The 25,649-nt window shown below is 36.0% G+C and overlaps 1 protein-coding gene across 1 annotated transcript in view; it reads right to left on the bottom strand.

The window, feature by feature from the left end:
- Nucleotides 1–25,649, bottom strand: part of csmd3a (CUB and Sushi multiple domains 3a) — a 516,772-nt gene that overhangs the window by 333,871 nt on the left and 157,252 nt on the right. Inside the window, exons 16-22 of the mRNA XM_073847643.1 lie at nucleotides 22,851–22,989; nucleotides 18,910–19,097; nucleotides 18,204–18,392; nucleotides 10,425–10,541; nucleotides 8,082–8,297; nucleotides 2,264–2,452; nucleotides 994–1,163 (exon numbers count right to left, since the gene is read on the bottom strand). Of these exons, the coding sequence (XP_073703744.1) occupies nucleotides 994–1,163; nucleotides 2,264–2,452; nucleotides 8,082–8,297; nucleotides 10,425–10,541; nucleotides 18,204–18,392; nucleotides 18,910–19,097; nucleotides 22,851–22,989 (1,208 nt within the window). The remainder of the gene's footprint in view (nucleotides 1–993; nucleotides 1,164–2,263; nucleotides 2,453–8,081; nucleotides 8,298–10,424; nucleotides 10,542–18,203; nucleotides 18,393–18,909; nucleotides 19,098–22,850; nucleotides 22,990–25,649) is intronic.

Genomic DNA, 25,649 nt, shown 5'->3' on the forward strand with positions numbered 1-25,649 from the left:
GGCGTTTATGTGCTGCTAAGTAAACAATAAACATTTTAAGCATTAATATGCTTTGCATTTAGAAGAATATTGTGTAAAATAACACATTTTGAATTAGATTAAGTGTTTTTGGTAGGGCTGCTCCCTAATAGTCAATAAGAAGAGGCTTGGTCGACCAAAATTTTATTAGTCGCAGAAAAAGAAATTCCACAGAATGTGACGGACAGATCGTTAGCGACTGGTCTATGTGGTAACATAGTACATTGGTCAGGACATTAAAACTCAAATATGGCTCATCTAAAATATGTAAGTAGTAACAACTTTACATTGCCACTCAATCTAATGTTAACCTTGCAAAATGTGCGCTACTGAAGTGTCTGTGCGGAGTCTGAAAACTGAACATAACATTCTTATTGCATAATAGATGGAGGCGCCGGTGCGGTCACTTGCTCTTAAAATACTCAGTCTTTTTTGGTCATACAGATAAGAGAAATACATCTTTCGAATCTGTAAAGACTCTACGTTTATTTGTGTGTACTCAGAATAACAACGAACCGTTGCGCTTTTGTAAAACAATTAAAGCAAATGGGATCAGCTTTCTGCCATCTCGGTCTCTATGAACTTGAGCGTGAAACTTTGAAACTTTGTGTTTACTTGCCTTACAGACATGAAAAATATATCTATAGAGAGTGAACTTAAGTCAAAACAAAGAGCTAGTTCATCAATAAATTATTCAAATGTTAATGCAGTTTCCTTGCTGTTTTTTCATGACACATTCATAATTATTATATCTGCCGGTGCGCTGTGGCATGCTTTTTTATTTATTTATATGGATTATTAATAAACGTGCGACTAGTAGTCGACTAATGCTTAAAATTAATGGCTACTAGTCTACCAGAAAAAATTTTAGTCAAGGGCAGCTCTAGTTTTTGGTGCTTTTTAGAGTCAAATTAATGTGTTGCAAACTTGTACAGACTCTGACATCTGTGACATCTGTGTATGCCCTGTACTTACCTTGAGAACATCACCTTGAGCCAGATTAAAGGTACTAGCTGAGATGTTGATGCCTTTTCCTGCCTGAACTTGAATGTTGTAGATGCACTCGTGGTTGTTTTCGTAATTTTGGGGGTAGTTCGGAGACAATAGGACTCCGGCATTCTTGGAAACGGTTGAGCCGCACTCAGCTATGGACAATGAGGAATCGTAGTCACATTGTGGAACAGCAAAGTTTGGGGAAATAAGGAAAAAGCAAAAATCGACGTATCCAGAAAGACAACATATCATCAAAACATGCATTAAAAAAAGAAAACACATCTTAAACAACATTTGGTCACTCATTAGTTGCATTAGAGTCAGAACCGTATCAATGCAATGCGCTCATCTTGATTTCCATTTTCAACATACTGTATAAAGAAAAAATAGTTTGGAGTTTCTCTTTCAATTTTCAATTGCTAAGTCCAAATTGTGAGATATAAATTTGCATTTCTGAGAACAGTCTTTTTTTGCAATTGCGAGTATAAAAGGTCAGAGTTGTGAGATACAAACTCGAAATTGCAAGAAAAAATGTCAGAATTTTTATCTCGCAGTTGTCAGTTTAGATAATGCAATTCTGAGAAAAAAGTCTGAATTGCAAGAAGTAAACTTTCAATTGCGAGAAAAAAGTCAGAATTATGAGATAAAAAGTTGCAATTACCTTTTTCTATTTTTTTTTTTTTTTTCAGCGGTGAAAACAAACTTCCAAAGAAAGATTACTGGAGAATATTTTTTTAAGAAAATACTACTTCATTCTAAGAAATTGTATTCAAAACTGTATTTGAAATGCCAAATAACCATATTTATTTTCAAAACTACATGCAAATCACTAAATTAAACATGAAAACTATTTGCATATGTTATAACTATTAGGACACCATTTAAAATGTATACTTTTGAAGTACTATTTTAGTAATACGTAGTATATACTATAAGTATATTTCACAAGAAAATACAACTTCAGCCTTTCATGTTTAATTCAATGTAACATTTGCCATTTCCTTTATATTATTTGTCAAATTTACAAGCAACTTCGGAGTAAAAATAGTTTTTAAGTAAGTTTCTTTTTCAGTGTATAATACATATAATATGCAGTTTATAGTATGCTGTGCAGCATGCTTTGAGTAGTACCCTACTACTCCATTCAGAACATACAGTACAACTCAATAGTCAAATCGTTAAGCTCTAATGCAACCATGGAGACTTGTCAAACTCTGGACGTCCAAGCGAATGAGAGCAGCTGACCACGTACCCACACACCTTGGCAGAGGTGCACTCCATATGCGCCGCCCACCGCCCAGGCAAGTGATTTCTCGAGCGCCCTGCAGACGGTAACCAAGGTCACAGGAGAACATCAGGGTGTCGCCAATGCCAAATCTGCCACCGCTGTGCCTGCCAAACTGGGGCACACCAGGGTCCTCACATGGTTCCAAATCGTATTCTGGAGAAAAAAAAAAAACAGAATAAAGTTTAGCCGGAAACTTTCCTTGCTGACCTTGTTTGCAGTTGCATTATGTTATACAGGTTGAACTTTATTGTATGCTAAAACGTATTGTAATACGGCTTGCAGGATGTGACAAATATAATTCATGAAAACTGTAAAAACTAAAGGAATAACTAAAGGAATTAATTATAAGCTCTTCGGCTCTGTTTTGAAATGCAGTGAGCTGCTGACGTGCAGAAAATTTACTCACCCTCAGGCCATCCAAGATGTAGTTAGTTTCTTCATTGGAACAGATTTAGAAATATTTAGAATTACTTGCTCACCAATGGATCCCTTTGCAGTGAATGGGTGCCGTCATGAGAGTCCAAACAGCTGATAAAAACATTACAATAATTCACACCACTTCAGTCCATCAGTGTCTTGTAAATCAAAAAGATGTGTGTTGTGTAATAAACAACTCTTTTATTAAAACACGAGTCCTCTATCCATAATATTGCTTTCTCTTGCACAGAAATATGCAGAGAACCACTGTTTATGAGTAAAAACGGTTTAAAACAGCTCTAAACAAAAATGCTGGTGGACAACAAGAGTTGGACTTTTTCACTGCAAGAAGTGTTATTATGGATTATAGACTCATATTTTGGTCTAAAGCGACTTAATGCCTTAATGATGGATTTGTTTCTGATAAACACTGAGCTTTTTGCATCGCAAGATGTTAATTGCCACTAATAATGGACTGTAATGGTGAGGATTAATTGTGTATTACTGTGATGTTTTATCAGCTGTTTGGACTCTCATTCACTGCAGAGGATCCATTGGTGAGCAAGTGATGTCACGCTAATTTCTCCAAATCTGTTTTGATGAAGAAATAAACTCATCTCTTGTATGGCCTGGGTAAAACTTTCAGCAAATTAAATTTTTTTTATGTGAACTGATTCTTTAAATTGCAAAATCCATATTGCAAATGTTGTACTGATAAATTAGTTACATTAAAAAAAATAAAAAAATGCAAATATTTAAACTACTGTGAGGTATCTGACAGACGAATTGTCATAATAATTGTTATTCAAATATTTTTTTAAATGTGTTCATGATAAATGGCATGCAGGTCTTTAAATAATGATTTATACAGCATCTGAATATAAGATTTTCATTGATGTATGGCTTGTACAACTATTTGAAAATCTGGGATCCAAGGCTGCAAAAAAATCTAAATATTGAGAAAATCACCTCTAAAATGGTCTAAATGAAGTTCGTAGCTATGTATAGTACTAATCAAAAATTAAGTTTTGATATATTTAGAAGAGAAATGTGACCCTGGACCACAAAACCAGTCTTAAGTTGCTGGGGTATACTTGTAGCAATAGCCAAAAATGCATAGTATGGGTCAAAATTATTGATTTTTCTTTTATGCCAAAAATTATTAGGAAATTAAGTAAAGATCATGTTCCATGAAGATTTTTTGAAACATTCCTACTATAAATATATCAAAATGTAATTTTTGATTAGTAATATGCATTGTTACGAACTTAATTTGGAGAACTTTAAAGGTGATTTTCTCAGTATTTAGATTTTTTTGCACCCTCAGATTCCAGATTTTCAAATAGATGTATCTCGGCCAAATATTATCATATCCTAACAAACCATATATCAATAGAAAGCTTATTTATTGAGCTTTCATATAATGTATATATCTCAGTTTTGTAAAATTTAACCTTATGACTGGTTTTGTGGTCCAGGGTCACAAATATGCTCATTTCTGATGGCACCCATTCACTGCAGAGCATCTGCACTGCATGAGCAAGTGATGTGATGCTAATTTCTCCAAATCTGTTCTGATCAAGAAATAAAGTCATCTCTCTGGCCTGAGTAAATTTTCATCAAATTTTCATTTTTGTGTGAACTGCTCCTTTAAGAACCATAGAAAAAAAAGTTACATAAATTAAATAAATAATAAAATAAATTACGCAAATATTTAAACTATTAGGACAATATTTGGCTTGGATACAACTATTTGAAAATCTGGGGGTCTGGGAATCTGAGGGTGCAAAAAAATCTAAATATTGAGAAAATCGCCTTTCAAGTCGTCCAAATGAAGTTCTTAGCAAGCATATTACTAATTAAAAATTAAGTTTTGATATATTTAGGAGAGAAATATGCACAAAACAACCAGCATTTACAAGTAAAAGCATTCCAAAACAGCTATAATTATATTTAATTATATACTATATATTTTGGTCTAAAAGAACAGTTTAGAGTTAAAATGCCTTAATGATAAATTTGTTTCTGACAAACACGCAGCTTTTTGCATCGCAAGATGTTAATCGATGGACTGGAGTGGTGTGGATTATTGTGATGTTTTTATCAGCTGTTTGGACTCTCATTCTGACGGCACCCATTCACATCCATTGGTGAGCAAGTGATGTCACGCTAATTTCTCCCAATCTGTTCTGATGAAAAAAAAACATCTTTTGTATGGCCTGAGTAAAATTTTTAGAAAATGTTTATGTAAACTGCTAAAAGACATACAGGTCTTCTTTTTGCTTTTTTTTTTAGCATGGTACTTCAGTATTTAACCAATGTTTCGTTTAACATCACATCATGAATCACAGAGCAAACAGAGAGTGAACATTTACCCTGGGTTATCTGCAAACACTCAAACAATCAATTAGAGCTATACTAGGAACAGCGAAAATCATTTCCACATATGTAAATGATATGCAGAAACGGTTAGTGTAGGACCGCAGCTGCGGTTTCAATTAGATCCTGGCACTCGGTGCAGAGGAGCAATGAGTTCAGATGAGTTTGATGGTCGATGGCGAATGACATGAATTACTTGTTTGTCACTTTTGCTTCCTCTGAGCTCTGATATCAAATCTATTTAGATACACTATGTGTTCCGCATATGAAAGCTTCCACCTTGTCACTCTGTGGCTGTATAGAAATTGAAAAGATTTCATATGTAAAGATATCAATTCTCGTCCTAGAACTTTCAACATTAATGCTGGAATGCTAATGGTGGCAAGCTTTTGTCTGCAGTTTCACGCCTGATATTTTTCGCATTATGCATGTCTGCTTCTGTCAATCCCATCAATATTCAGTACCAGAAAAAGGTCAACCGCAGTATTCATCAGGGAATATATATTAGGCTAATACAGGGACTTGGCTTCTGGATAATTGTATGGGTATTCATAACTCCAGCTTTTAATTAATGTATATGATGGCTCAGTAAACATGAGCCAAACCCTATGGGCTCATTTCACAACTTGGCTTTCTATCAGAACGGTGTGTCCTCTAACAATGTATCATGCTGACCTAAAAGAAATAGTTCAGCCAAAAATTAAAGAAAAAAAAGAAACTGTCCAATTTTTTTGAAAGTCTACATCCTGTAGTTTTTATTATTCTTTTTTATTATTTATTTTAGTTTATTTAGTTTTATGTAAAAAATTATTTCAGGTATTGCTTGAAAGTAAAAAAAAAAAAAAAATTGAACCAAAGTTTTTTTTTTTTTTAATATAGTTTTAGTTAATGATAATAATCATGTGTCTAAAACAAAAGTATAATCTTAGACATTGTTGATCTTTTTTGCTCTTGTTGGAGCTTGGTTGAATAGAAAAAAGCTGTGTAAAAATTATTCACATTATTCCTGGGAAAAAAAGTGGAAATGTTATGTTATGCATTTTTATTGGATAAACTACTCCTTTAAAGACTGTTATTTCAAAGCCTGTATAAAAAAATAAGTTAGGTAATCATTTACTTAGTGTTAATAGTCTTTATGTATAATGCATTATACAGATATTCATAATGTATGTTGTAATGCAGTATATTGTTTCATAATAATTGTATCCAAAGTTAAAATGCATAATAATATTTGAAGGTTTGTTATAGTCATGTGTTTTAATGCATTATACTTTCTAAAGACATAACAATGAATACATAAGAGTTATAATTTATTATAACTGTAGTTCTAATTATTCATGAGATCATACAATGCATTTTAAAGTGCATTACAAAGCATAATTTATGCATTAAAACTACTTTTATAATGCATTATATATAAAGGCTTTAAGTTAAAATGTTAGCAAAAGTTACTGTAACCAGTCACGAACAGGTATTTGGCAGGCTTCCTGGCGGTTTCTTGACTATGAGCTCATATTTAGCTGTCAAATAGGTTTCTCTTCCTCTTTTACGTCAAAAGGTGCATCAGCTAATTCCATCAGACGGCAGCACAGTTTAACCCAGTGCCCAGTGGGTATGCGGTGGTGACCGTGCAGCGCAGCAGGATGATCCAGTGGGGATCTGTGACTAATGAAAAACGCAGCCCAAAGCCAGCTCTAATATCAGGCAGCAGTTCACCGCTAAAGTCTGACGAGAAGACTGCCGGCAACACTGATAAGTCTCAGACTTTCAATAAGCCACTGAGACGAAGCTCAAGCTGTTGCCAATTGATTACCTTTATCAATGTACCAAGCACCATCTATATCTAATTGCTGCTATGACTTTTCATAGAAACAGGCTTGTAGGCGCCGATGACGATAGCAGACGCTCTTCTCCTAGAATAACCTTCGATATCATCCTCAGATTAAGATTCATTATTAGATCTTCTACTGATGGATGGGAACAGCTATCACCCTCATTTAGGAAACAAAACCATTCTTATGTAAATTGCACTTTTTTAGTTAAACGTTTGCAATTTTTTAGGCAAGTATGTGTTTATCATTTCCCAACTTAGGTGAAAAACAATCTGGATAGAAAAGTTGAGCTCAAAAGTTTACATCCCCCTTTCAGAATCTACAAAATGTTAATTATTTTAGCAAAATAAGAGGGATCATACAAAATGCATGTTATTTTTATTAAGTACTGACCTGAATAAGATTTCACATGAAAGATATATATATAGTCCACAAGAGAAAATAGTTCAATTGATAAAAAACGACTTCGTTAAAAAGTTTACATCCCCTTGATTCTTAATACTGTATTCTTACCAGAATTTCTGTGTATTTAAACACTTTCCAACAGTGACTATGATTTTGAGATCTATCTTTTCACACTGAGGACAACTGAGGGAATCATACACAACTATTACAAAAGGTTCAAACACTCACTGACGCTTTAGAAGGAAAAACGATGCATTAAGAGGCGGGGGGTGAAAACTTGAATGGAGATGTGTTAATTTTTCTTATTTTGCCTAAGTATCTTTTTTTTTTTTTTCATTTAGTACTGCCCTTCAGAGGCTACAGAAGATAGTTACATGTTTCCCAGAAGACAAAATAAGTTAAATTTACCCTGATCTTCAAATTCAGAAAGTTTTCACCTCTTGGTTCTTAATGCATGGTTTTTACTTCTGAAGCATCAGTGAGATTTGAACCTTCTGTAATAGATGAAAATATGAGTCCCTCAGTTGTCCTCAGTGTGAAAAGATGGATCTCAAAATCATACATCATGGAATGACACTGGGATGCAAAAAATGCATAATTTCTTGTAATTTCATGTTATTCTTTGCAAAAAAAAAAAGAAAAAAATATTGCAAATTTGGTGCAATTGAAAATAATAAATTAATACATAAATAAATGCAAATTTAAATCAAAATGAAACAAACTCAAATGGGATACACTGATTCTTTCACCTGAAAATGAGATGTTGAAACCCTGGAAGGAGATGGAAAAGTCTGAGATGAAGCGAAGCTGAGCCTTGAAGTTTCCGTAGAGCCCGGCGTTGACTGGCGGGGGTCGTTGCGAACCGGTGAGGCGGGAGAGGGGCCGTGCAAAACTGCCATTCTCCGTCAGGAGCAGGTAGTCATGGTGATCCTCCAGGTGAAACGCATGAAATGTGAACTGCACACCTGAGAAGAGGAGAAATCAGATGAGGACACCAATAATTTGTGTCTTTTTAATAAATTAAGAATGAAGAAATCTATCTCAGCTAATGCTGTAAACTACATAGGCAGCCCTATTACTACTATAATATTAAAAGTTACAATTAACACCAGAGTACAAAATATTAAATAGCTATTTATTTTTAGATGTGATAATAAACACTCAAAAAAAGAAAATTGCATGCAAACATGTGAATAGCACATACTGTAAGGCATTTCTACATCAACTCCTTATCTAATTATAAAATAATGTTTCAACTCCCGTTTATTATTTAAATATAGTAATTTTCACAGTGGCTGTCATAACTTTCTTTCATGCCAGATTAATTTAAACATGCATTAAATAATTAAGACATCACGAACAGGTAATGTAAAATATAATGAATATATAGGCTAATACAGCGCATATTGGGTGAAATGCTCTTCTGAATTGCTGATCTGAAGTAAATGGCAATGCTGCTTGTTCACAAGCTGTTTTATTGATGTCTTTCTGCAGGTGAAACACTAATTGAGGAATTATATAAGACAAGATGTTTATTCAACAGTTCTTTCTGGCTCTCAGTCTGATTGGCTGAGAGGAGTATGGTATTCTAGTAATATAGGAACTCCAACCACTTAACCATTTGTATAACTCTGCTTGTGGTGTATCTCACAATGAGTGTCATGGCAGAGGCCCAACTACAATTTTATAAATAATACTGTTTTTATGTAACCAAATGTAGTTTAAGGCGAGAATGTACTTGTTTAGACTTCAAATATGTGGTTTGTTAATAAAGACAAAGTCTATTTGAAAATTTACTTCGATGTTTTTGAAGATTTGAGCTCCAGAGTGTCAGCGGCCATTCAGTGCTCATGAACCCGCCGAGAGCAGCCTAACCTTGGCCAGATCTTCTGGGGTTTTTTCCCGCCTGCTCTGATGACTCATAGTGGTTAAACATGAGATATAATTAGTTTTAAGGTAAATCTAACAGGCACTCTTTGGTCTTATTAATCTATTGTTTGTTCCAGGGCAAATAGTTTTGGCTGAGGGCAAAATCTTATCATGTTATATTTTAAGTAAATGTAATGCTGTATATCAGAGCGCTGCCTTTGTACTTTTGACTGAAATACAAAGCAACTTTTATGATGGCTGTTGTTGTTGTTTATTACCTATTAGTATTCTATAAATAATATTTAATATAAATAATAGTAGTATTTAACTATAGTATTTAGTATTGGGAAACAGTGTGTATGCTCATGATGGTGATTAGTTTCATTGCTCCGCCATCACATGGCGACAAGAGATTGTAAACAAGGAAGTTATTTTTACTTTTAACAACACCTTGTAAGACACAGCCAACAAATGCACTAAGCAGTGAAAATAACCCTTAACAGATGAAAGAATACTACGACTAAGATATTGCTTTCCTCAGCGGACATTTCAACTAATGTGTTATTGTGAATATGAGATTGAGCTGAAGAATGAAAACTGTTGTATAAATGCAGTATGACAATCGTATGTGTGCGATTTGGCTGTATATGTATATTACCCTGTGGTCGCCTACGGTCCAATCAAAGCCGTGCCAATACACAGCCATACCGCACAGCTACTTGTGTGATATTGCTAATTTATTTCATGTTATAACTAGTAGTAAAGAGGAAGAGATGAACGTGTTCACTTATGCTCCTATACAGCATCTCTCCAAGAGTGTCAAAATACTGTTTGAATTTCTGGATAAAATGGACATAAGTTAGAAGATGCTACTTTGTATCCAAATTTATTGTGATGTTTTATTCACACATCAACTGAAACAGCGTAGACTAAAAGATCAACCTTGGGATTTTAGAACCAATTTGTTAAAATAAAGATATATTAAACTAGAATAGAAGTTTTAAATTAAGTTCCACACATGCAGTGGTTAAAACAACACTCTATTGGATCGGTATGCACTTACATTTATATACACACATACTGTAGGTAGGTGTACAGCAAATAAAAATACATGCTTGTATGTGTTCATGGACACCTAAAAAATGATCTTTGACAGAACTGATGTCAAAAGTAAGCTCTCATCTTCTACTGACAGCACAAAAAGAAACCTCCCGTGTACGTACCTTTGCCATGGCTGACCTCCAGAGTCCACGTGCAATTTAATGAGTTGGGATAGAGCTCTGGAAAGCCAGGAGAGAGGATGATGCCCTCTGGGCCCCGGACATCGCCTCCGCACAGAGCTGCAAGAAGACACGTGTGGAATCTTAAAAAAAGATCTGAAACTTTACAGGAAGCACATATGCAACTGTTCTCATATCACTTCCAGTGCTCCGTTTTCAGAGACTTTAGCAGGAATTCTGTTGAGATAAGCAGTGTTCAGCTGAGGGAATTCAAAGAGCAGAGTAACCTTCACCGGAAGTAAAAATACCACCGAAAGGTTAACGAGGGTAGCAAGAATTTCTTCTACTCTGAGCTACTTTCCACCTGCCATTGTCTCCAGCAAAGGTCACAACTACTTTGCTTTGTCTATGAAAGGTTTTCTAAGAAAATGAGTGAGTGCTACTGCCCAAGCAAAACTCTCTGCCATGGTGCTAGGAGGTTATGGACGATTGCTATGTCGTTCCAAAGTGGTTGCTCACTGGCTTGAGTCAAAAGAGTCCAACTGCAGGTCTTGATGACATTCTTCTTTGATGCATGCCAGTGCTGGATGAGTTCAGTTTAAAAGTTTAAATCTGAGAAGTTTGTTCAAATCTCAAAGTAGGAGCAAATGTAATAATAATGCTGGGCTTAGCGAACATTCTTATAATACTTCATTGCAAAAACTTATAATAAACACATAATTGCACACAAAAAGTAAATACACGCCATTAAGATGTCTATGAAAGATTATTCCTGTAGCTCAAACAGTGGCTTGGCACTATCAAAACTGTTCAATTCCCAGGTAAATGGCAAATTTTGTGTAAATCATTTGTGAAACCAAGAGCAAAATCATTGCTAAAAGCAGTCATGTAAAATAATTGCAATTTTAGGTAAGAATGGTTTCCACATGTCACAGTTTAGGTAAGAAGTGGTTTTCTGAACAATTTGCACAAATGCTCATGTTTGGAATGGTCCAATATTCATGTAACTTGTCACAGTGAACTGAATACAGCAATTTATGTAAGAATGGTTTTACAAATGACTTACAATAGAAATTAATTGTGCTTTGTTTGGCTGTTTTTGTAAAATGGAGCAGTGGTGCATTAAAATGAATGTGGCTATTTACATGAAATTTGTGCACTGCATAAGAAAAATTAAATAAATAAAGATGGTAATGTATTTATTTGGAAAAATGACAAGACAAAAGTGTCTGCCAAATGCATAAATGCATAAATAATGTAAAATTTAAAAGTACTTCATGTTCATCACGTATTATTTTATAAAATATTTCAGACTTGTGAGCAAAGAAAACAATGGATTTGGATACATTTTATTAAAGCTAAATACTGTGCCAAGGAATGTTTAAGTGACAAATTTGTAAGACAATCACATGCATCGAATGAACTGTGTGCAATCAGAAAATCTAAAACTCATGGCTCATCTCTAATTGTGTTTCTTCTGAACACAATCTGTCAATTGAAAAGCGACTCAATGTGTCTCAAGATACCTTATCACAGGGTCTTATACTAAAGCAAAAGCTGAAATAGGCTGGTGGCATTATCTCGGCAGGGCTTAGGCTATTGATTGGGACAAATATAGATCTTGAGTAATGGTCAAACCAAAGAAATACACTTTAGGCCCATGCTAAGACTTGACTGAGAAAACTAGTAACAGTCAGAGATAACAGCATGAAATCAAACAAATCATTTTGAAACCGAGCTAACATTTTCCAACATTTTAAGAGCTTAAATGAAAATGCTTTAGGTGGGAAATGGAGTCTTTTAGATCTGCAAAATACTACATAACTTTACATCACACTAAAAGTTCATACAGTGGCATGCAAAAGTTTGGGAATCCTTTGCAGAATCTGTGCTGTACTGTCCTGAGTAAAACATTTTACATAAAAGATGGTTACATATAGTCCACAAGACAAAAAATAGCTGAAATTATTAAAATAGTCCCCTTCAAAAGTTTGGCAACCTTGGTTCTCAATACTGTGCTGTGCAATACTGTGGTTAGCTGGATGATCTACGACTTTTTTTGTTCTGTGATGGTTGTTCATGCACGTTGTTTATTCGGAACAGTTAAACTGAGCACTGTTATTCAGAAAAATCCTACAGGTCCTGCTAATTCTTCAGTTCTCCAGCATCTTTTGCATATTTTGAACCCTTCCAGGAGTGACTCTATGATTTTAAGATCCATCTTTTCACACTGAGGACAATTGAAGGGCTCAAACACAACTATTAAAAAAAAGGTTCAAACATTCACTGATGCTCCAGAAGGAAACATGATGATTTAAGAGCCGGGGGGTGAATACTTACAGAATTTGAAAATCAAGGTAAATTGTACTCAACTGGTCTTCCAGGAAACATGCTAATATCTTCTATTGCTTCCAAAGAGCAGTACTAAATGGAAAAAATATATATTTCAACAAAATCAGAAAAAACAATAATAATTTGGACATCTTCATCCTGTTCAAAAGTTTTCTGTTCAGAAAAACCAAAGGACTCATGAACAAACATCACAAAAAAAAAAAAAAGTTTTAGGTAGACACAGTATTAAGAACCAAGGGAAATTAAGAATTTCAGCTTTTTTTTTTTTGTCTTGTGAACTATATGCAAGCATCTTTTACGTAAAATATCTTACTCAGTACAGTGCTAAATAAAAAATAACATGCATTTTATATGACAATCTCACTTATTATCCACATTTTCACATATTCTGCAAGGGGTTCTCAAACTTTCACATGCCACTGTACTTCCCACACAAATACACATATCTATTCAACACTAACAAGTTGAACAAACATGCATTGGGATCACTTTTACCACAATTATTATTATCAATATGTTAACAGTCCTAAATAAATTGTATAAGTATAACCATGCCATACATTCTCCTTCACAATGCATTTTGAGACTGTTTCCTCCATGAAGCATATCTGCAATTCTGCTATAGTTTTGAGCAAAAGAAGGTATTCTAGAAAGATGCATAATAAAGCTAGCTACTCTTTCTTTCTGGGAGCACACTTATGCCTTAAAATGCCACAAAGTTTTGGAGCAGAGCCACAGTATGCAAACTGGGATGCAGTCACAGTCAGTGCTTCTTGATCCATCTTTTCACATAGAGGACAACTGAGGAACTTTAACACAACTATTAAAAAAAGGTTCAAACATTCACTGATGCTCCAGAAGGAATGCAATGCATTAAGAGCCAGGGGGTGAAAACTTATTGAATTTGAAGATCAAGGTCAATTAAACTTCCAGGAAATATGCAAATATCTTTTATTGCTTTCAGAGGGCAGTACTACATGGAATATATATATATATATATATATATATATATATATATATATATATATATATATATATATTTCAACAAAATAAGAACAATTCTGACATCTTCATCCCGTTCAAAAGTTTTCACCCCCTAGCTCTTAATGCATCGTGTTTCCTTCTGGAGCATCAGTGAATGTTTGAACTTTTTTAATAGTTGTGTTTGAGGCCCTCAATTGTCCTCAGTGTGAAAAGATGGATGTCAAAATCAGTCACCACTGGAAAGAGTTCAAATATGCAAAGGATGCTGGAAAACCCAAGAACCTTATGTAAAATATCTTACTCAGTATAGTGCTAAATATAAAATAACTTACATTTGATATGATCTCACATTTTATTCACATTTAAACAGATTCTGCAAGGGGTTCCCTTTTGCATGCACACAAATAAATATATCTAAGTTAACAATGCAACACTAACAAGTTAAACAAACATGCATTGGGACCACTTTTACCATGACTATTATTATCGATATGTTAACAGTCCTAAATAAATTGTATAAGTATAACCATGCCATACATTCTCTTTCACAATGCATTTTGAGACTGTTTTACTCCATGAAGCATATCTGCAATTCTGCTATAGTTTTGAGCAAAAGAAGGTATTCTAGAAGGATGCATAATAAAGCTAGCTACTCTTTCTTTCTGGGAGCACACTTATGCCTTAAAATGCCACAAAGTTTTGGAGCAGAGCCACAGTATGCAAACTGGGATGCAGTCACAGTCAGTGCTTCTTGAGATGTCCAAACTAAGACTTGAACTTCAAAATTTAAGGAATGAAGGCAGATTTCCTCAGCGACTTCACCTTTAATGATAATGAATGTCAGCGTCACTCCCCGTGAGACGATAAAAGAGTCTAGCGCCCCGGGCTCAACATCTGCCTAAATCTCTTTCTTCCCTCCGGCACCCAAAATATTTCCTCCATATTCAGTTAATTCAGAATGACATGAAGTCATTAAAAATTGAATACGCCAAATGGGCCAAACCTGCTAAGAGTGCCCTTTCGGAAACAAGAACATTTTACCGGAAGGTTAAAGACAACAAAAAGGACCCTGTTTACTTTCTTGATAAAGTTCCTGGAGTTATTGTTATTCCAAATAAAAAAAATGTTTTGCAAATGCGAATGTGAATTCTCCTGAACCAATCAGTTCCTGACAGATGAAATGACGTCCAGTTCTACATTTTATTTCACTGAACTTCTTGTGTCATTCAGAAATGTCACATTATACAACCAAAACAGCTTGCGAATGGCAGTTCCATGCTTATTTGAAGAAAGTTTTAGAAACAAGACGACTACTAGATATCTTGACAGAGAGTCCAGAGCACTGGTCGGAAGTCTGGCAGCAAACCACACATTACCAGGGGAATCTTCTGGTTTATAATTCACACTTAAGCTGACAATTATGTCTAACAGAATAGACTGATACTTTTGTCAGCTCTCATAGTGCCACAGCTGCTCATAAAAAAGACAAAACTTTGAGAACTCAGACTTACAGACTTTTTAAGAATAGAATATGCAGTAACACTCAAGTTGAAGCCTCTATATATAATGCATAGGAAAGGGAATCATTACTATTCCAGTTTCTTAATGACTCCATTAACTATTCTTTTGAGACTACAGACCAGGGCTGCCCAACCCTGTTCAGTTCAGTTCGAACCCTGATCAAACACATGTCTGTTACTATCAAGTGCTCCTTCAGATCTTAATTAGTTGGTTCAGTTGAGTTTGATCAGAATTGGAGCTGAACTCTGCAGGAAGGTAGATATCCAGGAACAGGGTTGGACAGCCCTGCTATAGAAAATAACGGGTCCTTAGTATATAAGGGTGTTTTCACACTTGGTCCTTTTCAGGGGTCTGAGTGTGGTTTTTGGCCCATATATCAACAATCCAAATGATCTTAGACCCCTTTAGAAGCGTAGTTTGGTCATCGGATGTCTACGTACAAATCAGCTGTTCATAATAATGACTGCTTCTGCTGGCAGATCTCTACAAATTATTTGCTCACAACATACACTTGTTTATTTTCATTTCAACTGCTTTCAAATTGTATAAGAGTGATGCGGTTGTGTGCTTTGCCAGTTTAAACTTTTTGAAATTTTGCACGCACACCTCAGCAGGGGCTAATGTACACTCTCTTTAGCGTCTATTGTGTTTAAACTGTCAAAAACACCTATGGTTCACATATACACAGTTGGTTTTGTCTCAATTAAACACATCTGGAAAAGAAATTGCATGTGTTTCAAGATATGTGCATTACTGTAGTTCTAGTACAGCAACCATAGAATTGGTAGAATCTGTTTATGAAATTATACGATTAATAATATGCATTTGGATTTTTTCATTTGATTATTACATTTCCTACTTAAATGCTGCTGATACGTATAATGTATCTTAAAATATTTTCTTTTATTATATTTGTCCAATTATTATTATTTTTTCTAACTCAATGTCATCAATGCCTTTTAAATGTCCTTAAATAGTCTTACATTTAATTGTATCAAATTTAAGGCCATAAAAAGTACAATGGGGACGGAAAGACAAAAATAGCCATATAGCTAATGGGATTATAAAAATTAAAAATGATTTAATTGGAAAATTGAGCGCTGCACGTTTCGAATATATTTAAGAAAAAAGCGTCACCTGTTGTCGAAGAATGAATTTGCATTTTTAATTAGCCCTTATTCTGGTTTAATATAATAATTTATATTAAACTAACCATAAATATAATAATTGATACTTTTAACTCTTTTCTTAAAAATGGTTTTAAGGCTGAAAAGTTTATCATTTTATTATTATAAATTTTTTAAACCTGTAGACCTATCTGAACTGTAATTTATGCTTTTTACTAGGGTTGTGCCGATAGACGATAGTATCGTGTATCGACGATAGTCAGAGATATCGTCTGTTGCTGATGCCTTTGACGATAGTAAGACGATTATTATCATTATCCGTCAAAAAGGCACTAACTTTAGCGATGCATCGCGGAGAGTCGGTTCTAGGATGCTTCAGAAACTTGCCGCGGTATAAACACAAGCATAGAGTAGATAGTGCTGCAGATGTGTGCAGTGAAAATGGGTAAGAGATTTATTCATCATACAGTGTACATAGATTAAGTGTAGACTTAAGTGTAGACAGTCATTAGGATAACAGAGGTAGTAAAATGTGGTTTAGGCTGAAATAAATACAATATATCAGAATCCGTCTGTATATAGTAAACATAAACATTCACCTCACCTCAGTAACATCTGTATGCGAATTACGATAAAATGGCGCTAAACATATGCACGTGAATTACACACACATCGCTTCTCCACATTCTATATGAACTGAACTACAACATGAACTGATGACAAAGATCAGACATACATCGGTAGCATTATCGCAATAAGACGGGCATAGAAAGATACATTCATTTGCATTCACACACGCACATTTACCGCTCCCTGAAGTTAGCAGAGAATGAAACCGAAAGTAAACTTTAACCTCTCCGACAGAACTACCGTCAGCGCTCTGTCCACGCACAGCTGTGTCACAAGTCACATGCACTACCCTTACAAAACGAATAAGGACTTTATTACATATTGACACATTTACATATTATTAAATAAATTAGCACGATAGTATCGTGTATCGACGATCTCACAGGCTGACGATAGGACGATATGAAAATTGAGCATATCGCCCAACACTACTTTTTACAGCCATTTTACATACAGCATTAATTTTATCTGTGCAGGTCTTAAATTTGAGCTTAAAAATCCTGCATAAACCCTGTGTGCTATAAAAAAAAAACACGATTACATAATCAAGAAAAAGAATTCAAACCAAATATTATAAAGGTGTACAAAACTTATATTAAAAAATATTCCAATTTTGAGGGCCATAATGTCATCTTATTCATTAACACTGAACTGAACTAGATCCAAAAAGCAACAGTCTGAACACAAAGAGGTCTGAGACACCATTACTGCTTAGGTGGACCAAAAAAAGATCTGAGTCCTCTTTCAGGAACAGCGACAGTGTGAACAAAGAAAACTGGGTCCTTTTTCGCTCGGTTCACCTCTTGGTCCACTTAAATGGGTCTGGGTTTGGTTCTTTCAAAGAGGACTCCATACCTATTTTTATGTCCTGAATGGGCATCTTTAAAACACTGTTATACAAATAACTAGTCAGCAGTTAAACTGATTTTAGTCTCAAAAGAACTGGTTTTATTCAGAACTGATGTTTCCTGCTGTCAGAGAAATTACGTTTTAGATTAGATGTAGTTTTGCAGTCTGAATCGAACGTGATGAGAATTATACATGCATATACAGACAGACTTTAATCAAAATGCTACTGAAATTGTTGTGAATGTAGAAATCAAAGAAGCGTCTAAATGAGCAGCGTTAATTAGTCTAATTGAGACGCGTAATTGAGATGACAGCTTACCGTCACATGTCGGCAGAGGGTGGCTCCACCAGTGGTTCTTCTCACAGACCAACTGCTCCTCGTGGCTCAGTCTGTATCCGGGCTCGCAGCCAAACCACACCACTGAGCCGATGGCCAAGTCCTGCCCGTAACGTATCCCATTTACGGGCACGCCGGGATCCAAACATGAGTGAGTGTCCAGAGTGACGCCTGAAGCACAGCGAAAGCAAAATGAGATTTTATGTAATTTAAAGATATAGTTAAAGGGATAATCAATTCCATTTGCAGCTTCATTTTATTGTGCATTCAGTGCATTTAATTTAGTTCAAACAAAAAACTATGGAAACTTACCTGAAATGTCAATTTATTGCTTTGCACTGCATTGCAAATAATATTTATTATTACTTGCATGTGTTAATGTTACTTGCTTACTCCAGTACCACTAATAAAATAGGTATTTCATATGCATTGTATGCAGCTATGCTGAAATGGTTTGGCAATACAAATGCATTTTTTGTCAAGCCAGAAAAGCACACCAAACTGAAAAAAATGGGGTGGAAAAAGAAGGAGAAAAAGACAGAATAGGCAAGAAATAGAGAAAGTGAGACAGAATACTACAAAGAGAAAACCTCAAGCTGTTTGCTTGTGTGGAGAGACAGATACGATTCAGGTTGAAATATCATTTCTCGGGCAAAAGGCACCCGGTCTATAAAGACGGCTGACTCACTTTCATAAAAGAGCTTAAAGCCACTGTTAGAGCGACTGTTATCGGTGGTGAAGAGAAGATACAGGAAGTTGCCGCTGCTGAACAGGAACTGAGGGACTTGGGTGCCATTTAGAGAGGCGATTAGGGGCGAGAGGAGATTAGGCCCATCGTGGACCTCTAGAAAGTCATAATTAAGTTCTGTCTGGAACCTGCCGGAAAAAAAGAAAAAAGAAAAAAGAAAACAGATCAAAGAAAAGAGATAATCAAAATTACAATGTGAAATGTGTTTCCATCCACACACACAAACACATACACAGCTCATTACCCATGGCTGCCCAACTGTTCCTCATTGACCGCCTCTTTTAATGAGAAGTCACAGGCGTAGGCCAGTGTTCACGCTGCTGTTTATTGATGGGATCAAACCGCTTTGTGATGTGCGAATAAACACAGATTTGCTACAGTGAGCTTGCTTTAATGGAATAGTTGAGCTAATAATGAAAATACGGTCATTTACTTACCCTCATGTTGTTCCAAACCTGCACGGCTTTCTGTCTTCAGTAAAATAACACCTTTTACATAATGCCCTAGTTTCTCTCTTTCAAACAGTGAAAGCATATATAATAATAATCAGGGGCTGAAAGCTCCCAAAGCTATATAAAAACACCATAAAATTATCATTGTAATAACTATAAATGATGTAAGTTGCTTATAAGATTTTTGCAGCATATTCTATTCTATTATATACAGTGGAGATATTTTGTGGAAAATTAAGAGATATTTTTGTGTATCAAAATTAGAGAACAATAACCACTATAGCACAAAATAAATTTTAGAGGGTAACAGCTGTCAGAAATTAGTAGGAAGTATAAAGGCCTTTGCTTTAAATGACTTCTCAGACTGCGCTAATGTGAGCTTGGTCCTCTCTTCCTCTACTCTCTTAGATAGTTTCGGTAACTGTAGTGGCTTTCTTAGCCATACAGTGAGGGATTTTGTATGTTTGTACGAAATGATCAGTCTATAATTTGAATGGTAGGTTTATTTGAACAGTATGAGACAGAAAAACAAAAAAATAACCTAGAGTGAGAGAAATAAGTATTCTGAATTTAGCAAAAGATGACTTAGTATTGTCCAAGTCATTAAGGTTTTCGAGGCTGACGTTTGCCAACTCGAACCTTCAACTCCCTCCACAGATATTCTATGGGATTAAGGTCTGGACTTGCTAGGCCACTACAGGACCTTAAGGTGCTGTTTCTTGAGCCACTCCTTTGTTGTGTTCGCCATGTGTTTTGGGTCATTGTCACGCTGGGATACAAATCCACAACCCATTTTCAATGCCTTGTCTGAGGGAAGGAGGTAGTCACCCAAGATTTTGACAGTAAATGGCCCCGTCCATCACCCCTTTGATGCAATGCAGTTGTCCTGACCCCTTTGCAGAAAAACACCCCCAACAGAAGGGTTTTTTTAATGGGTTATTTCTCGATTTTTGTTGTTATTCCGTCTCTCACTGTTAAAATAAACCTAAACCTAAAGTTATAGACTGAGCATTTCTTTGTCAGTGGGCCAACGTACAAAATCAGCAGGGATCAAATAATTTTTCCCCTCACTGTAAAGATCACCAAGGATTTTGCAGAGATTTCCAATAAGGTTGATGGCTATGGCCAGGCCAACCGCATGTTGCTGAAGGAGGTTCTAATAAACATTTGCATTCACCCTGCCATGTAGCTGTACACGAGGCGCAACTCATGCTGCAGTAAACATCCTTCAAACCTTGACACTTCCTACTCCACCTTTCACTGACTTCTTTATGCACTTGGGCTTCAGTCTTTCCCTAGTTTGGCGCCAAACAAAATGTATCCCATCAGACTTGCTCTCATCATTACAGTAAACTTTAGACCAGTTCTCCGCTTTCCACACATCATGCTCCTCAGCAAAGATGAGTCTAGCCTTCGATTCTTTCTGCTAATGAATGGCTTGGTCACTGCCTTCAGTCCAACTTCTCTTAAACATGTCCAGAGAGATCTGTACCCTGTTTAGTGGTGAACTGGCAAGCAATTCCAGCTGCAGTGTTAAATCCATTCCCCATTAAGTGTCTCTGCATTATCCTGTTTTCTCGTGCATTTATCTTATGTGGACCAGCCTTTTATATATAAAATTACTTAAGCACATCTGCGGCCGCAGCACATGACTAGTTTCTTAGACTGTGCTGATGTGAGCTTGGTCCACTCTTCCTTCACTCTTTTTCATAGTTCGGTAACTGTAGTGGGTTTCTTAGCTATAACTTTGCAGCCAAGGTTTTCCTAGAGTTGTTCAGTCTTCAGGCTGTAGTTTGACGCCGAACAAAATGTTTCCCATCAGACTTGCTCTCATTACTAAAGTGAACTTTGGAACAGTTCTCCACACATCATGCTCCTCAGCAAAGATGAGTCTAGCCTTTTGATTTTTTCTGCTGATGAGAGGCTTGGTCACTGCAGTGTGCACTTCAGTCCAACTTAAACATGTTGAGACAGATCCTTAAAGTGTTCAGAGCTGAACTGGCAAGCAATTCCAGCTGCAGTGTTGAACCGATTCCCCATTAAGAGTCTCTGTGTTTTCCTGTCTTCATGTGCATTTGTCTCACGTGAACCCACCAGCCACCAGCCCCACCAGAGAGACTTCAATGAATTAGTGTCATTGTAAACTTAATCAATATTCAAGAAATCAAAGATTTGGAATGCAGTGGCTGAAAGTGTCATCCCTTTGGCCTTCATCTGGACAACCTCCTGTCGCAAAGTTTCAGTCACCGTAGAGCAGCCCGTCACCTTGCAATCTCAGTGAAAATTGGAGGAATGCTGCCAGTTAAATATGGTTTTCATATAATGAAAGAAATTAGCACCAGGTACCAGATTAACTCCAATAAGCTGGAGGGATCTGCAAGTGTTCTCTAACTTTGATCAGGGTTCTTTTTCAAATATCTCACTTAATTTTTTATACTGTGCTTTAGAATGCAAATAATTTATGAACCATGTGAATATATCCACACTGTACATTAAATATGTACAAAGTATAAAATATTTTAAATACATTTTTATAGACTGTATCAAAGCTAAAAATTTCAGTTGTTATTCACATTTTTTGTCCCCGTTTTCATTCATTTCACAGAAAAGAGCAGCCAATGCATTTAACCTAATATATCCTTTTGCATTTTACCAAAGAAAGTCCTACAGAATCGGTGCACACAAGGGTGTGTAAACATTGACAGAATTTAAACTTTTTCAGTGAAAAGCCAAAGCCAAGCCGTCAATCCCACTGAAAAACCCAATCTCTGCTCGCCCAGTCGAGTCCTCTGCTTTTGTGATACATCTCGAGGCATCCGCTCCCAGGAGTGTGTTAGATCAAACTCCAGATCTGATGTTATTTCAATGCCCTACTCAAGGGAAGCATTGCAGTGCTAATGAAATAAAGTCAACCATTTGTAACTAGATATAGATTAATTCCATTTCCCTTTCACAGACGGCCTCGATGGGCACCACGCTCAGCGATAGATTTATAATGCAAACAGTGTGCGTATGGATCAGGCCCGTCGACATAACACTATGTAATAATTTATATAGACACTAATGGTGACTGTCTCCCTTGCGCTCACGGTCTATACGCTATGACAAACATTACTTGGAAGCAATAGCATCCTTCAGACATTTCTACATGTGAACTTTCCCGCGATCAGCCGAGGCTTACGATTCAATTACATTTGACATTATACTTTATTAACTCGGCAGGCTGTTACATTGAGACTTTATAAAAACCCACGCGGCCTTCACACCCAAAGGACCCCGGATGAAGAGGGCTATGAATATGTTGCTACTTCTGCTTTTTCTAACCTGATATGTGCTGAAATGATTTGTCGCCTTGGAGAGCTAATGCCTCCAGACATGAATCCAAATAATGCCTCTGTGTGTTGCTATTCTCAGAGCTATCCAACAGACCTGTCAAAGCTTATCTTGATGGAGCGTCCCACCTCGGCCTCGATGACCCACTCACAGCTCAGGGAATCTTTGTAGTAGCCAGGCCACCCTGGGGACAGAATGACTCCCACCGGCGCGGTGAAATGGCCTCCGCAGGGCGCTGTGGGAAACATTATATATAAATGCCAGCAGAATGTTTATTAGAACACATCGATTTAGCAAAGAATCTGTTTTTGCAGTACAGTGTCTTTAGAGATTAAAAAGTTTTTGATTTGAAGGTGCTGTAAGCAGTTTTTTAATAAGACGCACAAAACGCCCTGCTACCTGACAGATTTCACTAAAATAATTGTCTTGAGAAATCAAAACGGTGTTCGTAAACAGCAGGAAAAAAGGGCCAGGGGAGCGAGCCACACTTTTTTTTATCCATTCAGAAACACTTTTTGCATGTCACTCCAATCGCATATTCAATTTTGCAAAGAGGTTTTTAATATTTGTGAGCATTAAGAAGGTTAATTGCTTGCTGACTGTTAACATTCCAGTTTATCTCTACAACAGTTGAACTTGGTAACTAGCCAAAAACTTGACACTTTAGGAAGGTTTTTGAAAAATATGCATGTTTGTTTGTTTTTCAGTTTTGCAAAGAAAGTTTCGATACTGTCCCTGCTGATGAAAACGATGGTTTTAAAATGGTTTTAATGGAAACTGTAATGGACCGTGTGAGTTTCTTCTGGTAACTGGTCGCATTCTACTGGTGGCTTGTTAAAACCACTAAATCCTAATGGAATATGTCCCAAAACAGACTAGAGAAAACAATTTTTTAATCATTTTATGATGAAAAAGACTTGTTTGCTTTTTGTTAACATTTCCATTTATCTCTACAATAGCTGAACTTGGTAACTATAGTCACTGACACTTAAGAGGGTCTTTGGAAAATCTGACTCTTGATGCCAGTGATTTTACCACAGAAAAGCATATACCGGCTAAAAACAGCTCTAAAAAACTTTAAAAGTTGGCTTTCTGCATGTCTGTCGTTTCTTAGATTCAGTTTTGCTAAGAACGTTTTTAAACTGTCTGCTATCTATTAGCATAAAGAAAGCTAGCCTGATGTAGACGTCATGGAGACATCTATTTGACATCTGCATTTACATCTGACAGACGTATTTTTTTAGCGGTTGCTCATCTGCAATATGTCTATTGGGCGTTTACTATAAGATGTCAAATAGATGTATATTAGATGGCTTTAAGATGTTTATGATTTAGAATGTATCTCAAACTGCTACACATGGTAATTGGCCAAAAACTTGACATTTGTGATGGTCTTTAGAAAATTTGACTTTTGCCCCTGGTCTGAGCTGTATCAACTGAAAGAAACTTGCACTGACTGATCTAAAATTATGTCAGTGGCTTTGTTTTGTCTCAAGATGCACACCAGTAATGTTGTTTTCTAAGCACATTCATAAAAATTACCTAAATATTCTAATTGAACTATGGGCTAATCCTGTGTTAGTCTAAGCCCTGTCTGTGAAACCTGGCCTTGATTTCTTTGTAAAGCCTGGTTTTACAGAGAGGCGATGTCATTTATGTAAGCAAAAATCAAAAGTTAGGACACTTATAGCGCCATTATTCAATAAAGAGCAAACGTCAATGTTTGACCATGTCAAAACATGCAACTACCGATCATATTTTCGCACGGCCTTTGTACTTATCCCTTTAGGCATGAAGCAGTGGTTGTCTTACATTGATTTTACCAGGGTAAAAAAAAACTTAAAAATAGCCTAAACTGGCTTTCTGCATGTCAATCAAACAAGAGGTTTTAAAACTTGAAAGTTATCTGTTTGCATTGAGAAAGCTAACTGCAAACAGTTGCATATGGAAACTAGTGAAAAACTTAAACGTTTTTGAGGGTCTCTGGACAATTTGACTCTTGATATCTTTGCAGAGTGAGGTTTTTCAAAGACATTGTGTGATTTAAATAAATAAAATGGTTTAAGTTATTGTTAAAATGGCTGCTTATAGCACCTTTAACCAATAAGGTACAGACGTCAATGTTTTGGTGCATTGTTAAGAAATCTCAATTACAATGTCAGGTGATTTCAGATTACTTCAGTTGGAACAAAAAACAGATGGACATTTTTTAATGAGTACATTATTTTCCATCATTTCAACAAATTTACTATTTCAATAGACACCAGATCACTGAAACCCTCATATTTTCTCACTGGCCCGCCACCACTCGGCTTAAAAAAAAAGTTACGTTTTCCACTAGATATTACAAAATTGTGGTGCCGTTCATGTGCGTTCAACTCGTAAATATGATCTTTTCGACATAACCTAACACACCATATAACAGTCAAATTACTCAACTTCAGGTCACGCATACAAGCTACTAGCCCATCCATTAGGCATGAGGCAGTGTCCATATCTTACACTAATTTTACCATGGTAAAGGCCATTTATCCTGTTAAAGAAAAAGGTAAAACCAGCCCAGGTTGGCTGACCTTAGCTGGTCTCTCTCACGCCATGTAATAGCTAGTTTAGCAGGCTGGTTTTAAAAGGTTTTCAACCACTATTTTGAGCTGGTCAAATCAATTATTCCCATTATAAACCAGCTAAGACCAGCCAGCCAGGCTGTTTTTGGCTATTTTAGGCTCTCCACTTAACTTAGTTGTTAAGAGTATCCTTCACCTGTGGGAAAATCAGTGTAACTTACAAACCCTTGTTCGATTCAGGTGCAGGTAAGTATTATATTCTCAGCAGAGCTGGTGTTTACAGAATGTTTTACAGCATTTTCCTCTGTCTTTTGTACTGTTGATACAACAA

Source organism: Garra rufa, chromosome 9, assembly GCF_049309525.1.
Source record: "Garra rufa chromosome 9, GarRuf1.0, whole genome shotgun sequence".
NCBI lineage: Eukaryota > Metazoa > Chordata > Actinopteri > Cypriniformes > Cyprinidae > Garra > Garra rufa.